This window comes from Amyelois transitella, chromosome 28 (assembly GCF_032362555.1).
Source record: "Amyelois transitella isolate CPQ chromosome 28, ilAmyTran1.1, whole genome shotgun sequence".
Lineage (NCBI taxonomy): Eukaryota > Metazoa > Arthropoda > Insecta > Lepidoptera > Pyralidae > Amyelois > Amyelois transitella.
In genome coordinates this window covers 4,242,104-4,256,625 of record NC_083531.1, presented here as the reverse complement: position 1 = coordinate 4,256,625, position 14,522 = coordinate 4,242,104, and the positions used below count along the sequence as shown (strand labels likewise).

At 38.3% G+C, this 14,522-nt stretch overlaps 2 protein-coding genes across 2 annotated transcripts; both read right to left on the bottom strand.

The window, feature by feature from the left end:
* Positions 1-610: 610 nt before the first annotated feature.
* LOC132903570 (uncharacterized) lies at positions 611-5,249 on the bottom strand. Its single transcript, XM_060952152.1, has 6 exons — positions 5,145-5,249; positions 4,721-4,830; positions 3,948-4,060; positions 3,077-3,193; positions 1,820-2,052; positions 611-920 (listed from the first exon to the last, which is right to left on the bottom strand). Exons 1-6 carry the CDS (start codon positions 5,247-5,249, stop codon positions 726-728), a joined length of 873 nt encoding a protein of 290 aa, XP_060808135.1. The 3' UTR covers positions 611-725.
* A 709-nt stretch (positions 5,250-5,958) lies between these two features.
* On the bottom strand, positions 5,959-9,350 carry LOC132903659 (uncharacterized). Its single transcript, XM_060952425.1, has 5 exons — positions 9,257-9,350; positions 8,552-8,660; positions 7,435-7,553; positions 7,012-7,121; positions 5,959-6,139 (listed from the first exon to the last, which is right to left on the bottom strand). The coding sequence occupies exons 1-5, from the start codon at positions 9,323-9,325 to the stop codon at positions 5,959-5,961; spliced, it is 588 nt and encodes a 195-aa protein (XP_060808408.1). The 5' UTR covers positions 9,326-9,350.
* Between the last annotated feature and the right edge of the window lie 5,172 nt (positions 9,351-14,522).

Below are 14,522 nucleotides of genomic sequence, written 5' to 3'. Positions count from 1 at the left end.
GATGGTAAATAGCCTAAAGCCTTCCTCGAAAAATGGTGTATTCAACGCAAAAATAATTTTTCAATTCGAACCAGTAGTTCCTGAGATTAGCGCGTTCAAACAAACAAACAAACTCGTTAGCTTTATAATATTATAGATTATCACGTGTGGTGTGGCCGCGAAGCTAGTTGAATTTGCACGCTAAGTATTTAAAAAAAAAATGTGGTCGACATGGCCTTAGTTAAATCATTACATTTCGTTACTTACTTATCAAATTTTCTATTCTCATTCTTTTTTTTCCAAAATACAATCAGTGACATTTATTTATCATTCACGGAAAATTTTATATTAAAATTGCAATTGTAATTTTATCTTAAATTTTGATAATCATTCATCCTTTTTCCTATCTCTTTCTTTTTATATCTTTCTTTTTCCTATACAATTATTCCGACATTACCACAGTTCGACCGAAAAAATTGAAATATATGACAATTCACTGTTCAAACAGCTACAGTTTAAATCTTCAGGCTCTGTCTAGAACACAGACGCGATAATATTTTAAATCCAACAAATCATCTGTGAATCCAGTTTATATCATTCGATTATACAAACCTACATCGCTAAAAAAAACTACAGCTTCCCTTAAAAACAATTCGAAACACAAAAACAATCGGCAGATGAAAAAAAAAACCCGACACTCATTCCGTCCCTATCCTTTTTACAAACTTACAATCGTTCCATCTCTCTCACTTGGCCGAATTCTTCCTCTGCACGGGTTTGTCGACCTTCTTCTTGTCAATTTTGGTGCCAGCGGTGGGGACGGGCGACGTCTTCTCCGCGGCGGGCGGCGTGCTGGGCTTTTTGGGTTTGTTCGCTTTGGCGGCCGCCGCGTAGTTTATGGGTTTGGGGCCGGTTTGCTCTTCCACTGGGGCCGGTTGGGGCTGGAATGAAATGAATAGTTACATACATGAGTACATACATATGTTAAATCACGTTTATATCCCTTGCGAGGTAGACAGGGTATACAGTCTTGAAAATACTGAGAGGTCACGTTCAGCTGTTAGAGTTGAGATTCAAATAGTGACAGGTTGCTGGCCCAATGCCTACAAGAAGAATTCCAAGTTTATAAGGCTATCCCTTAGTCGGCTTATACGACGCCCGCGGCTCCGCCCGCGTGAAACAATAATTCCCGTTCCCGCGGGAGTTTTGGGAAAGCCCTCTTAGTGCACCCTAAAGGATCTACACGCCAAATTTCAACTCTCCAAAGCTGTTTGTGTTGCGCAGTGATATATCAGTCGGTCATTCACTCCCATCTTCTATACAGGGTGACTTTTAATTGAACTGCATAAATTTAACTGTTAAGTGTACTCATCTAAAGGATATTTAAAAACGTTAAAAGAAAAATATCGGTTCATATTTCAGCAAGTACAAAAAAAAAAATTAAAGTATCAAAATCCACGATCCTAAATACGTCATATCACCCCGGCCGGCGGAAAAGAGACGCGTAAGATTCAGACGTCAACGACACAATTCATTCAGCTGAACGATCTCGACAACTCTGTACTTTACTTGATCTTGATACTAGAAAAATAATTTATTTTTCAGACATTTATTTAGATGTTTAGTTTTAATTTCTTTTTGTAGTATTATTGATCTTTAATAAAGCGTGTGACGTAGTTTTCGAGGGTTTTTAAATGAAAAAATGATGACGTTTATTTTGAATAAAAATAGGCTTAAACAGTTCAGAAGCATGGGTATAGTCTATGTTTAAAAGGATGCAGTTGTTTTAAATGTCACCCTGTATATTAAGTTTGTGTGTATGTATGTCTGCACATCTCACCTGACCATCCCCATCGCTGTCGTCTCCGCTGTTGCCCACCCTCCCCTCTCGCCTCTCCTCCCTCTTCCCGACCTTAGTCGCCTCTTTAACTTGCGCGGCCTTCCCTTTAGCCTTGTTGTCTCTGACCGCTCTCTTCGGCTCGGATCTCTTGTTGTGTTTGTCTTTCCGCTTGTCGTCTGTCTGAACGTCCGCCGCGGACACTTCCGGCGGGTCCGTGGGGGGCGGCGTGGGTTCTGAAATTATATATATATACATATATATAAAATTCTCGTGTCACAATGTTTGTCTCCGTACTCCTCCGAAACGGCTTTACCGATTTTAACCAAATTTTGCATGCATATTCAGTAGGTCTAAGAATCGGCTAACATCTATTTCTCATACCCCTAAGTGTTAAGTGTTGTCCACCCTTAACATTTTTTTTAACTAGACATTACTTATAAAATTATTAATATGGCAAAACAACGTTTGCCGGGACAGCTAGTATATATATATATATATATATAGTATATAGTAACTATCTGTGCCCGCGACTTCGTCCGCGTGGACTACTACTTATTTTGGGCATCATTGAAGCCCTCAATTATGAATAATTTTCCCCGTGTTTTTCCCCCCATTTTCCATTATTTCTTCGCACCTTATAGTTGCAGCGTGATGTTATATAGCCTAAAACTTTCCTCTATAGATAGTCTATTCAACACAAAAATAATTTTTCAATTCGAACCAGTAATTCTTGAGATTAGCGCGTTCAAACAAACAAACAAACAAACTCTTCAGCTTTACAATATTAGTATACAGGATGACTTTTAATTCAACTGCATAAATTTAACTGTTAAGTGTACTCATCTAAAGGATATTTAAAAATATAAGTATCAAAATCCACGATCCTAAATACGTCATATCACCCCATATGACGGCCGGAAAAGCGACGCGTAAGATTCAGAGGTCAACGACACAATTCATTCAGCTGAGCGATCTCGACAACTCTGTACTTTACTTGATCTTGATACTAGAAAGATAATTTATTTTTCAGACATTTATTTACATGTTTAGTTTTAATTTCTTTTTGTAGTATTGGTTTTTAATAAAGTGTGTGACGTAGTTTTTGAGGGTTTTTTAAATGTGAAAATGATGACTTTTAATAAAAATAAAAATAGGCTCAAACAGCTCAGAAGCATGGGTATAGTCTATGTTTAAAAGGATGCAGTTGTTTTAAATGTCACCCTGTAGATAATTCAGCTTGTGTATATATCAACTCACCTATCTGCGGTTCTGTATGTGTGTCTGTGAGCTGTTCAGTCTCCTCGGGTTTCTGTTCCTCCTGCTCCGACTGCTGGGGCTCCGCGCTCGGAGTCTCCGGCGTGTCTCGTTTCTCTTCTGTAATACAAAAAAATATATTGTTATAATTTACTCAAAAAATATTGCACCAGCAGCGCCCTCAATACCTATCTATTTGGCTGTATGTGAGCTACTTTCTTTTGTTTTCAATTAATAATCTGTAATAAGTGTGCAAAACTGAATAAAATCTTTCTCTCTTCCGTTCCCGATTTAAAAATATATACGGGGCAAATTACACAGATCGAGTTAGCCTCGAAGTAAGTTCGAGACTTGTGTTACGAGATACTAACTAACGATACTATATTTTATAATATATACTTATATATATGTATATATAACGACCAAAACCCAGGACAATTAGACAAAGTTCCAAATATTTCAAGTATATGAACGCCACAAGTAAAAATTGTGATGCTTGCCCACGGATAAATGCTGCAGTGTATTTACATGGCCTACCAATCTTTTCGAGACTGTTAACTCCGTCTACCCCGCAGCAAGGGAATATAAACACGATCATATGTTATGTATAGTGAATTACCTGTAACAGGCCTGGTATGTAATGTACAGTATTACCTGTAACAGGCCTGGTATGTAACGTACAGTATTACCTGTTACAGGCCTGGTATGTAACGTACAGTCAATTACCTGTAACAGGCCTGGTATGTAATGTACAGTCAATTACCTGTAACAGGCCTGGTATGTAATGTACAGTATTACCTGTAACAGGCCTGGTATGTAATGTACAGTCAATTACCTGTAACAGGCCTGGTATGTAATGTACAGTTAAAATTACCTGTAACAGTCCTAGTGACGGCGGCCGTGGGAACAAACTCGGCGGCGAGCGGGTTGAGGCGAGAGCGGGCCACGGTCTCCTCGAGGGACAGCGATGAAGCACCGTTGTTGGTTCTGTCGCGGATAATAATGTTATATATACATACATTAAATTAATGAATCGGTTGAACAGCCAAGGTGACGCAACACAAACTTGTCCAAATAACTTTTGTCAATATACATACATAACATACATAAAATCACGCCTTTTTCCCAGAGGTGTAAGTGGAGACTACCTCTTTTCACTCGCCACGATCTCTGCATACTTCAATGTTATATATTTTATTTATTCATTATTATGGGACACTTCCAACGTCAGTTGATAATTGTCATGACTTTTGGTTTCACATGTTGTTTATGTGCCGTGTGATTCCCGGCACCAAATACAAAAAAGAATATGACCACTCCATCTCTTTCCCATAGAAGTCGTAAAAGGCGACTAAGGTGTAGGCTTATAAACTTGGAATTCTTCTTCGAGGCGAGGCGATTGGCTAGCGACCTGTCACTATTTAAATCTCAATTCCACCATAAAGCCAAACAGCTGAACGTGGCCCATCAGTCTTTTCAAGACTGTTGGCTCTGTCTACCCCGCAATAGATATAGACGTGATTATATGTATGTATGTAGTTCTGCAGTTTATCTGCAGTGTAGCACTGAAGTTCTTTTTTTTTTGGCGGGACAAACTACACACATTGAGCCGTGTGGTTCTACCGTGCTATACAATTTGACACTCACGTGGGATACTGATGGTGCCCGTTCGGCCTGCGCCTCTCCCTCTGCTCGTCCTCCAACATCGCCTCTATACACTGCTCCATCAACGCCTCCTCCTCCAACTGTTGTATCACCTGAAATTATTGCCGTGTGAGGTCAATTCCGTATAAATATTCACCTAATATTATATTAAACCGTGCCGTGTAGATCCCGGCACAAATAGAAAAAGAAATAGGACCACTCATTTTTTTTCATGAATAAGCGATAGGCTTATATAATTTGGGATCCTCTTTTTGGGTGATGGCCCCAAACGAACGCCCAGACGGACAATCCCACGTTCATAAGCCTATCCCTTAGTCGCCTTTTACGACATCCGCGGGACCTTTAACGTCAACCAACCTGTCAACAACAAAAAACCAGCAATTTGTAATGAACAAACTATACACACCTGATTGTCAAACTCCTCCTCGTTCTCTATCCACATGTAGTCGGCGAAGTCGTCGGGCGTTGCCGGCGCCGCGTAGGGCGCCGGGGGGTAATACGCGCCGGCCATGACGTAGCCTGGATATATACAGGAAAAATTTAATGTAAACATTCATATAAGAATTTATGACGTCATGGTGAGAAATTTGATGACATATAACACGATTGGTTCAACATTGACAAAGTTATTTGACAAGTATGTGTTGCGTCACCTTGGCTGTTCAATCGATTCATTAATTAAAAGTAGATAAGGCATTAAATATAGATAGATATTGAGAATATCTTGAAAAGGGGAGATGAGAGCAGAGTATACAAAAAAAAATTGTGAAAAGCGACCAGAGTGTGTTGCAAGTAGAAATCCGTAGTCATGTGTCTATCTATATGGCTGTATGCAAGCTATTTTCTTTTGCCTGCCTTCAATTAATAATCTGTAATAAGTGTGCAAAACTGAATAAAATCTCTCTCTCTCTCTCTTCAGTTCCCGAGTTGAATACGTGGTTTCATTTTATTCACGTCATTTTATTATGTTCACGTCTATATTCCTTGCGGGGTAGACAGAGCCAACAGTCTTGAAAAGACTGAACGGCCACGTTCAGCTATTTGGCTTAATGATAAAATTGAGATTCAAACAGTGACAGGTTGCTAGCCCATCGCCTAAAAAAAAAGAATCCCAAGCTTGTAAGCCCTATCCCTCAGTCGCGCCTTTTACGACATCCATGGGAAAGAGACGGAGTGTGTGACATATTCTTTTTTGTATTGGTGCCGGGAACCACACGGCACTATGTAACATATGTAATGTACAATAAATTACCTGTAACAGTCCTGGTGACGGCGGCGGTGGGCACGAACTCGGCGGCGAGCGGGTTGAGGCGGGAGCGAACAAACTCAGCAGCGAGCGGGTTGAGGCGGGAGCGGGACACGGTCTCCGCGAGGGACAGCGACGGGGCGCCGTTGCTGGTTCTGTCGCGGATAATAATGAATGAATGAACGAATGAATGAATGAATTTTATTTATATAAGTAACAAGGACTCATTTGTATTAGTAATGCTTACAAACTATGTTAGTACCTAGGGACAGCATGATTTCTAAAGTGGCCATTCTTGCACCACTCCCCCCGAAATGGCGCAAGAATGGTTGACATATAGGCAGTCTAGCCTGCCTGCAATCATATTCAGGATATTCAGGATGTTATACATAAATACATTAAATTAATGAATCGGTTGAACAGCCAAGGTGACGCAACACAAACTTGTCCAAATAACTTTTGTCAATATACATGCATATGTATACATAAAATCACGCCTCTTTCCCGGAGGGGTAGGCAGAGACTACCTTCTTTCCACTCGCCACGATCTCTGCATACTTCAATGTTGTACATTTTATTTATTCATTATTATGGGACACTTCCAACGTCAGTTGATAATTGTCATGACTTTTGGTTTCACATGTTGTATATGTGCCGTGTGATTCCCGGCACCAAATCCAAAAAAGAATATGACCACTCCATCTCTTTCCCATAGAAGTCGTAAAAGGCGACTAAGGTGTAGGCTTATAAACTTGGAATTCTTCTTCGAGGCGAGGCGATTGGCTAGCGACCTGTCACTATTTAAATCTTAATGCCACCATAAAGCCAAACAGCTGAACGTGGCCCATCAGTCTTTTCAAGACTGTTGGCTCTGTCTACCCCGCAATAGATATAGACGTGATTATATGTATGTATGTAGTTCTGCAGTTTATCTGCAGTGTAGCACTGAAGTTCTTTTTTTTTTGGCGGGACAAACTACACACATTGAGCCGTGTGGTTCTACCGTGATATACAATTTGACACTCACGTGGGATACTGATGGTGCCCGTTCGGCCTGCGCCTCTCCCTCTGCTCGTCCTCCAACATCGCCTCTATACACTGCTCCATCAACGCCTCCTCCTCCAACTGTTGTATCACCTGAAATTATTGCCGTATGAGGTCAATTCCGTATAAATATTAACCTAATATTATATAAAACCGTGCCGTGTAGATCCCGGCACAAATAGAAAAAGAAATAGGACCACTCATTTTTTTTCATGAATAAGCAATAGGCTTATATAATTTGGGATTCTCTTTTTGGGTGATGGCCCCAAACGAACGCCCAGATGGACAATCCCACGTTCATAAGCCTATCCCTTAGTCGCCTTTTACGACATCCGCGGGACCTTTAACGTCAACCAACCTGTCAACAACAAAAACCAGCAATTTGTAATGAACAAACTATACACACCTGTTTGTCAAACTCCTCCTCGTTCTCCATCCACATGTAGTCGGCGAAGTCGTCGGGCGTCGCCGGCGCCGCGTAGGGCGCCGGGGGGTAATACGCGCCGGCCATGACGTAGCCTGGATATATACAGGAAAAATTTAATGTAAACATTCATATAGGAATTTATGACGTCATGGTGAGAAATTTGATGCCATATAACACGATTGGTTCAACATTGACAAAGTTATTTGACAAGTATGTGTTGCGTCACCTTGGCTGTTCAATCGATTCATTAATTAAAAGTAGATAAGGTATTAAATATAGATAGATATTGAGAATATCTTGAAAAGGGAAGATGAGAGGAGAGTATACAAAAAAAAATTGTGAAAAGCGACCAGAGTGTGTTGCGAGTAGAAATCCGTAGTCATGTGTAGGTACGAGTACCCCTGAGGGGAACAAGGTATGTATATATAGATACTAAATTTTATACAAATATCTGGCTTGAGCTTGGCGCAGGAACCTTGTAAAGATGAATAGTTTGCTTTGAATCTTAATCAAAATTCAGTACACTCTGTACATCGACCTAGTTAACATTCCATTTTAAATTATATTTTTAATTTTTCAAATTTCGTATAAATCAATTAATCACAACAATGTATTCGTAATACATTTATCTCGTCCACATTTCTATTCAAGTTCGAATATTTGTGAAGACGACGTTATTGAAGAAAATGCTGCAGTGCAGTTTGTTAATGCTTCTTGTACACTGACTGGCACTTTGGAAGCGGCAGCAAACTGTCGTTTTAAGTAATTTATTTGACGTCAACCAATTTTTGAAATAAAAAAATATAACAATTATTAAGTGATGTTGAAATGTCTTACGGCGAGGGAGATCATCGTGAGAAAACCTGCACATTCAGTCAACTGTATGTATAAATAAACATGTATCCAATACGGGTTAGGTTCCCCTGCAAAGGTTGCGGAGGTCAGACGGGAGTCTCTACGTCTAAAACCTGACTCACCCAATCCAGGATCAAAGGCACAGCTCGGGGAAAGCCAGAAGAATTTCACTTTGAAATGTCCCGTAATAATGAATGAATATCTAGAATTAGAATAAGAAGTTGACACTTACCGGGTATAGGCGACCTCGGCACAAGTGCGGGGTAGAGAGGCGGCCGCTGAACGCCCGCGTCGCCGGCGCCCACCACGCCGCCGCCCACGCCGCAATCCGTCATAACGCCGTTGGGCTGCTGAAAAACATGTATATTATTGTATTATTTGTATTTATACATACATACATACATATATAAAATCACGCCTCTTTCCCGGAGGGGTAGGCAGAGACTACCTCTTTCCACTTGCCACGATCTCTGCATAGGTACATGGGAGACCTCAAGGATGAATAATTTTCCCGGTTTTTTATTCACTCATTCCATTATTTCTACGCTCCCTATAGTTGCAGCGTGATGTTATATAAAGCCTTCCTCGATAAATGGTCTATTCAACGCAAAAATAATTTTTCAATTCGAACCGGTAGTTTAACAAACAAACTCTTCAGCTTTTTAATATTATAGATAGTGCCGTGTGGTACCCGGCACCAATACAAAAAAGAATAACACCACTCCATCTCTTTCCCATGGATGTCGTTAAAGGCGACTAAGGGATAGACTTACAAACTTGAGATTATATTTTTTAGGCGACGGGCTAGCAACCTGTCACTATTTGAGTCACAATTCTATCATTAAGCCAAATAGCTGAGCTGTGGCCTATCAGTCTTTTAAGACTGTTGGCTCTGTCTGACCCGCAAGGGATATAGACGTGATTATATGTAGATAGATCAACATACCTGCCACTGTCCATTCTCCTCGTTTCCATAGTAAGCACCAACGTTTGCCAATGTCTCTGGGATCTTCATACTGTCACAATTATATGTTTACGCGTGTACGAGTAAAAAAAAATATATTTTTATTTTTTATATTTTTCAACACTTATTCAGGCACTGTCAGGTTCGCGTTGTACGTGCGACGTGATTGTTACCTTCGCCGGTGCACCACGTATCTGTAATTAAGGAGAATATCGTATTTAATATTTTATTATCACTTTTTTTTAAATTCTTTTAATATTATAAATGCGAAACTTTGTGAGTATATCAGTCAGGATGTCAGTATGGATGTTTGTTACTCTTTCACGCAATAACTACTGAATCGATTACGAGTCACCCTAAGTCTTGGATAGATGTTTGTTAGAAATAAAGTATAGATATAAATTCCGCCGAAACATACGAAATGAATATGTACAATAAATACTAATACAGAAGTGATATAAATTATAAAAATATAATTTCTTTAGGATCGAATCTGGTATTTGTTTAAAGTTAGCTTGTGTTTAGTTAGCTAGTTATATAGCACAAAATAATAAAATTAACAACTATCTAGAAACTGACTTTACCTAACAAGAATTTAATTTCCTTCGACTTTAACATAAATCGTAGTAAAAAAAATAAGACACCTAATTCTATATTTTAAATCGTAATAATTGAAAAATAACTAACTTTATACTAAAAAAATCCACAATAAATAAATTTAAAGCACAATTCGTAAACATGCAGCACCGTCACATTATTCTATATTTAAAATGAAATAGTAATATATAAAAAAACTAAACTAACCACAATGTCCGAAAAGCGTCGAGCAGTGAACCTTCCAGTGTCACAAAATAATTCGCACTAAACGTAAAAACGAAACGTCGCCCCATTTTATAGGAAAATATTTAAAAGTGTAACAATATTATCGATGAGCAATAAGTTTATAGATAACAATTTGGTCTTGGAATGGTCATTTTCAATTGTTAAGACGGGTCACTATTCATTAATAAATATCATTAGTTTACAGGTAACAATTTTTATATGCCATTACCTAAGGAGGGATGAATCAGTGAAAAATTTTTTTATTGTAGTCATTTATGGTTATATTATTATTTGTTATTTATAGGAAAATATTTAAAAGTCTAACTATAATAATATCTATGAGCAATTAGTTTATTGATAACAATTTGTGAATGAGGGTCTTGGAATGGTAATTTTCAATTGTTAAGATGGGTCACTATTCATTAATAAATATCATTAGTTTACAGGTAACAATTTTTATGTGCCATTACCTAAGGAGGGATGAATCAGTGAAAGAAATTTTTAGTATAGTCATTTATGGTTATATTTGTAACTTGCTGCGTCCCGGGGCTTCGCCCCAATGGGATAATTTTATTTCATACATTTAAGGTATCTATCTTAGATATAAAACTAGCTTTTACCCGCGTCTTCGCACACGTAGACTACACAAATTATACTATTTTAGTTTTACTCATTTTTATAATTAACAAATTATTTATTCTCAATATCGGATGTAATACATCTGTTATTGATGTCAAAAAGTTATTCATAATTAAGTTTACTGCCTCCTTCCAAAGCACAGGTGAAGAAGCAGCGCAACTTTTACTTTACTGCTGCTTTTTCTACAAAGACGTCCCTTTAAAATATTTATTTTTATGTATTAGATGAAGAAGGACGAATACTACATTCAAAATAAGTTTGGATTTGAATGAGTGATGATGGGTGTAAGGATTATTTTTGAAAAAACCTCTTTATACAGGGTGACTTTTAATTCAACTGCATAAATTTAACTGTTTAGTGTACTCATCTAAAGGATTTTTAAAGACGTTAAAAGAAAAATATCGGTTCATATTTCAGAGAGTACGAAAAAAAATTAAAGTATCAAAATCCACGATCCTAAATACGTCATATCACCCTGGCCGGCGGAAAAGCGACGCGTAAGATTCAGAGGTCAACGACACAATTCATTCAGCTGAGCGATCTCGACAACTCTGTACTTTACTTGATCTTGATACTAGAAAAATAATATATTTTTCAGACATTCATTTAGTTTTAATTTCTTTTTGTAGTTATTGGTCTTTAATAAAGCGTGTGACGTAGTTTTTGCGGGTTTTTTAAATGTGAAAATGCTGACGTTTAATTTAAATAAAAATAGGCTCAAACAGCTCAGAAGCATGGGTATAGTCTATGTTTAAAAGGATGCAGTTGTTTTAAATGTCACCCTGTATACCACATTTCTAGTCTTACTCTCTGATTGTAGTATATATAAACTGTCGCAATCACTCCCTCTGGAACAGGCTACATACAACTGAGCGTGGGAGAAGCAATCGTTCCTCAAATCTATGCCAGCCACTTTTAATGTTTGCCCCTGTGCCTTATTTATAGTCATGGCGTAGCACAGCTTGACTGGAAATTGAACACGCTTAAATGGAATTTGGTAATCCGATGGCATTAATGGGATCCGTGGAATAAAAACTGTTTCTCCTGCATATACACCAGTGAAAATTGTTGCCTCAATTATGTTTTATGTAGGGATTTAATTTCATGTGTCCAACATTAAAAATGACAAAGTTTCATACAAACTTATCACCCCTATTTCAACCCTATAGAAATGCAATTTTCAAAATTTAATTAATGAATTATTATTTTAATCTAACCGTAAATTTTAATCTTAATTTTCATACGTCCAATATTAAAAATGACGAAGTTTCATACAAACTTGCAATCCCTATTTCACCCCATTAGAAATGCAATTTACAAAATGTAAGTAATGAATTATTATTTTAATCTAACCGTAAATTTAAATCACAATTTTCTGGTGTCCAATACTAAAAATTACAAAGTTTCATACAAACTTGCAACCCCTATTTCACCCCCTTAGGAATAGAATTTCCAAAAATCCTTTCTTAGTGGATCCCTCCTAATTAAAGTCTACCTTTCTGCCAAATTTCATCTTTATTGGCTCAGTAGATTTGGAGATTTCGTGATTCCTAAGTCAGTGTTTTTCGCTTTTATATATAAGTAGATATATATACTACTCTGTCAAGAAAGTAGCAGGAAAAGATCAATAATACACAAACTGTTTGTTATTCATCCAAATTTATTTTATCACCTTCAAAATATGCTCCTTTAGAAACGATACACTTACGCCAACGAATAATCCAATCATCAAAACATTTTTTAAACGCTGTTTCCGGAATTGAGGTCAGTTCTCGCCGCGAATTCTCTTTTATGTCTTCTACCGATTGAAAACGGGTGTCACGAAGTGGTAATTTGAGTTTAGGAAAAAGAAAAAAGTCGGCTGGAGCCATATCTGGTGAATATGGTGGTTGCTCGATGGTATTTGTTGAGTGTTTGGTTAAAAATTCGTTCACAATGATGGCCTTGTGCGAAGGTGCATTATCATGGTGCAAAATCCAAGAATTTTCTTTCCACAAATCTGGCCTTTTTCGTCGGATTTGCTCTCTTAAACGCCGCATAACACTCAAATAATATTCCTTATTTACCGTTTGACCTTCCGGCAAGAATTCCGAGTGCACAACACCGCGATAGTCAAAGAAAACAGTCAACATGACTTTGACTTTTGAACGACTTTGGCGTGGTTTTTTCGGTTTCGGTTCAGTTGGAAGGCGCCACTCCGAAGCTTGTTGACTAGTTTGCATGTCAAACTCGTAAACCCACGTCTCATCACCAGTAACAATGCGTTTCATGAATGTTGGGTCGGAATTGACTCGTTCTAGCATGTCCTCAGCGACTCTCATGCGATTGAGTTTTTGAAAAAAATTCAGGTCTTTTGGGACTAGCCGAGCGGTAACATGTTTCATACCCAAATTATTAGTTAAAATGGTACGGATCGACTCGTGAGATACAGAAAGTTCGGTGGCTATCTCTCTCAAAGTTGAATGAGGATTTTCAGTCACTATTTCCTTCACTTTTGCGATGTTAACTTCAGTTGCAGACGTTGATGGCCTACCAGAGCGAGGCAAATCTTCCATCACATCTCGACCGCTTTTGAACGCTTTGTACCACTCATAAGCACGAGTTTTTGATAAAGTCGATTCACCGTAAGCCTTCTGTAACATTTTCAGTGACTCCGAACACGATATTCCATTGGCAATGCAAAATTTAAGACAAACTCTTTGTTCGATGTTTTTATCCATTATGAAATTAGCAATACACACTAGATATGATATAACTAAAAATAGCACTGTATTTAATGTAAACAACAGATGCAACTCAAACTCCGCGCCAAAATGGAAAACAGTTGTGCCAATCTAACAACAACAAAAAAAACAAAAATTTGAATTTGGAACCATAAATAAATAATCCATTCCCGATACTTTTCTGACTGAATGTATAAGTAGATAGTTGGCAAACAAACGTTTGAATTTGAGTTGCCGAATCCGCGACCCGATTTACACCCGCAATCTGACGCGGGTGATCAATTTTTCGAGCGAGAAAGGAGTATTTCCAAACTTATAATAATGCATTTAATATTCGAAATAAAAAAGTGGCCGATAGGACGAGCGCTGATCAGAGCTTAAGCAGTTGAGGATAGTGCTTAGGCAGCTAAGATATTGTCTTCGCCAATTATTTATTTTTTAATATATTTTTTATAAACGCAACACTACATACACGCACTCTTTCACGCACGCACTCAATCCTATTCCTGTCCCACTCTCACTCCTTTCCCAAATGTCAAAATAATTTAAAAACAAAAAAGCGCGCCATTCGTCTCTCCTCGCGCAACTGCTTCGCTCTCTGCATCGGTTGTGAATATTCTCAAAATTCATCAAAGACGCTAAAACTTTATTAACTACGCACCCCGGGGTTGGTCTGTGAAGTGCAGTGATTTGTGTTTCCCAAAAACTACCTATTGGATCGTGGAAGATACCGGCGCTGGACGAGAGCTCGAGTTACGGACCAGAGGTACTCCTTGTCCATATCCTTCCGCGAGACCAGATATAGTCCGCAAAAATTACACAAGACAATCATAAGCATCGTAACGGACATACATGTACTCACGTCTCTATCCCTTACGGTGTGGACAGGGCAAAATCTTAAAAAGACAAAGACCACGATTAGCAATTGGCAATACTATAGCACATTATACCTATGTATTGAATGTCATTGCTGAATAATATAGCATGTGTACGAAAAGCTTCTCCCTCTGCTTTGGCTTGTCTGTGTCACCGGAGGTCCCGGGTTCGAATTCCAGCCAGGGCAT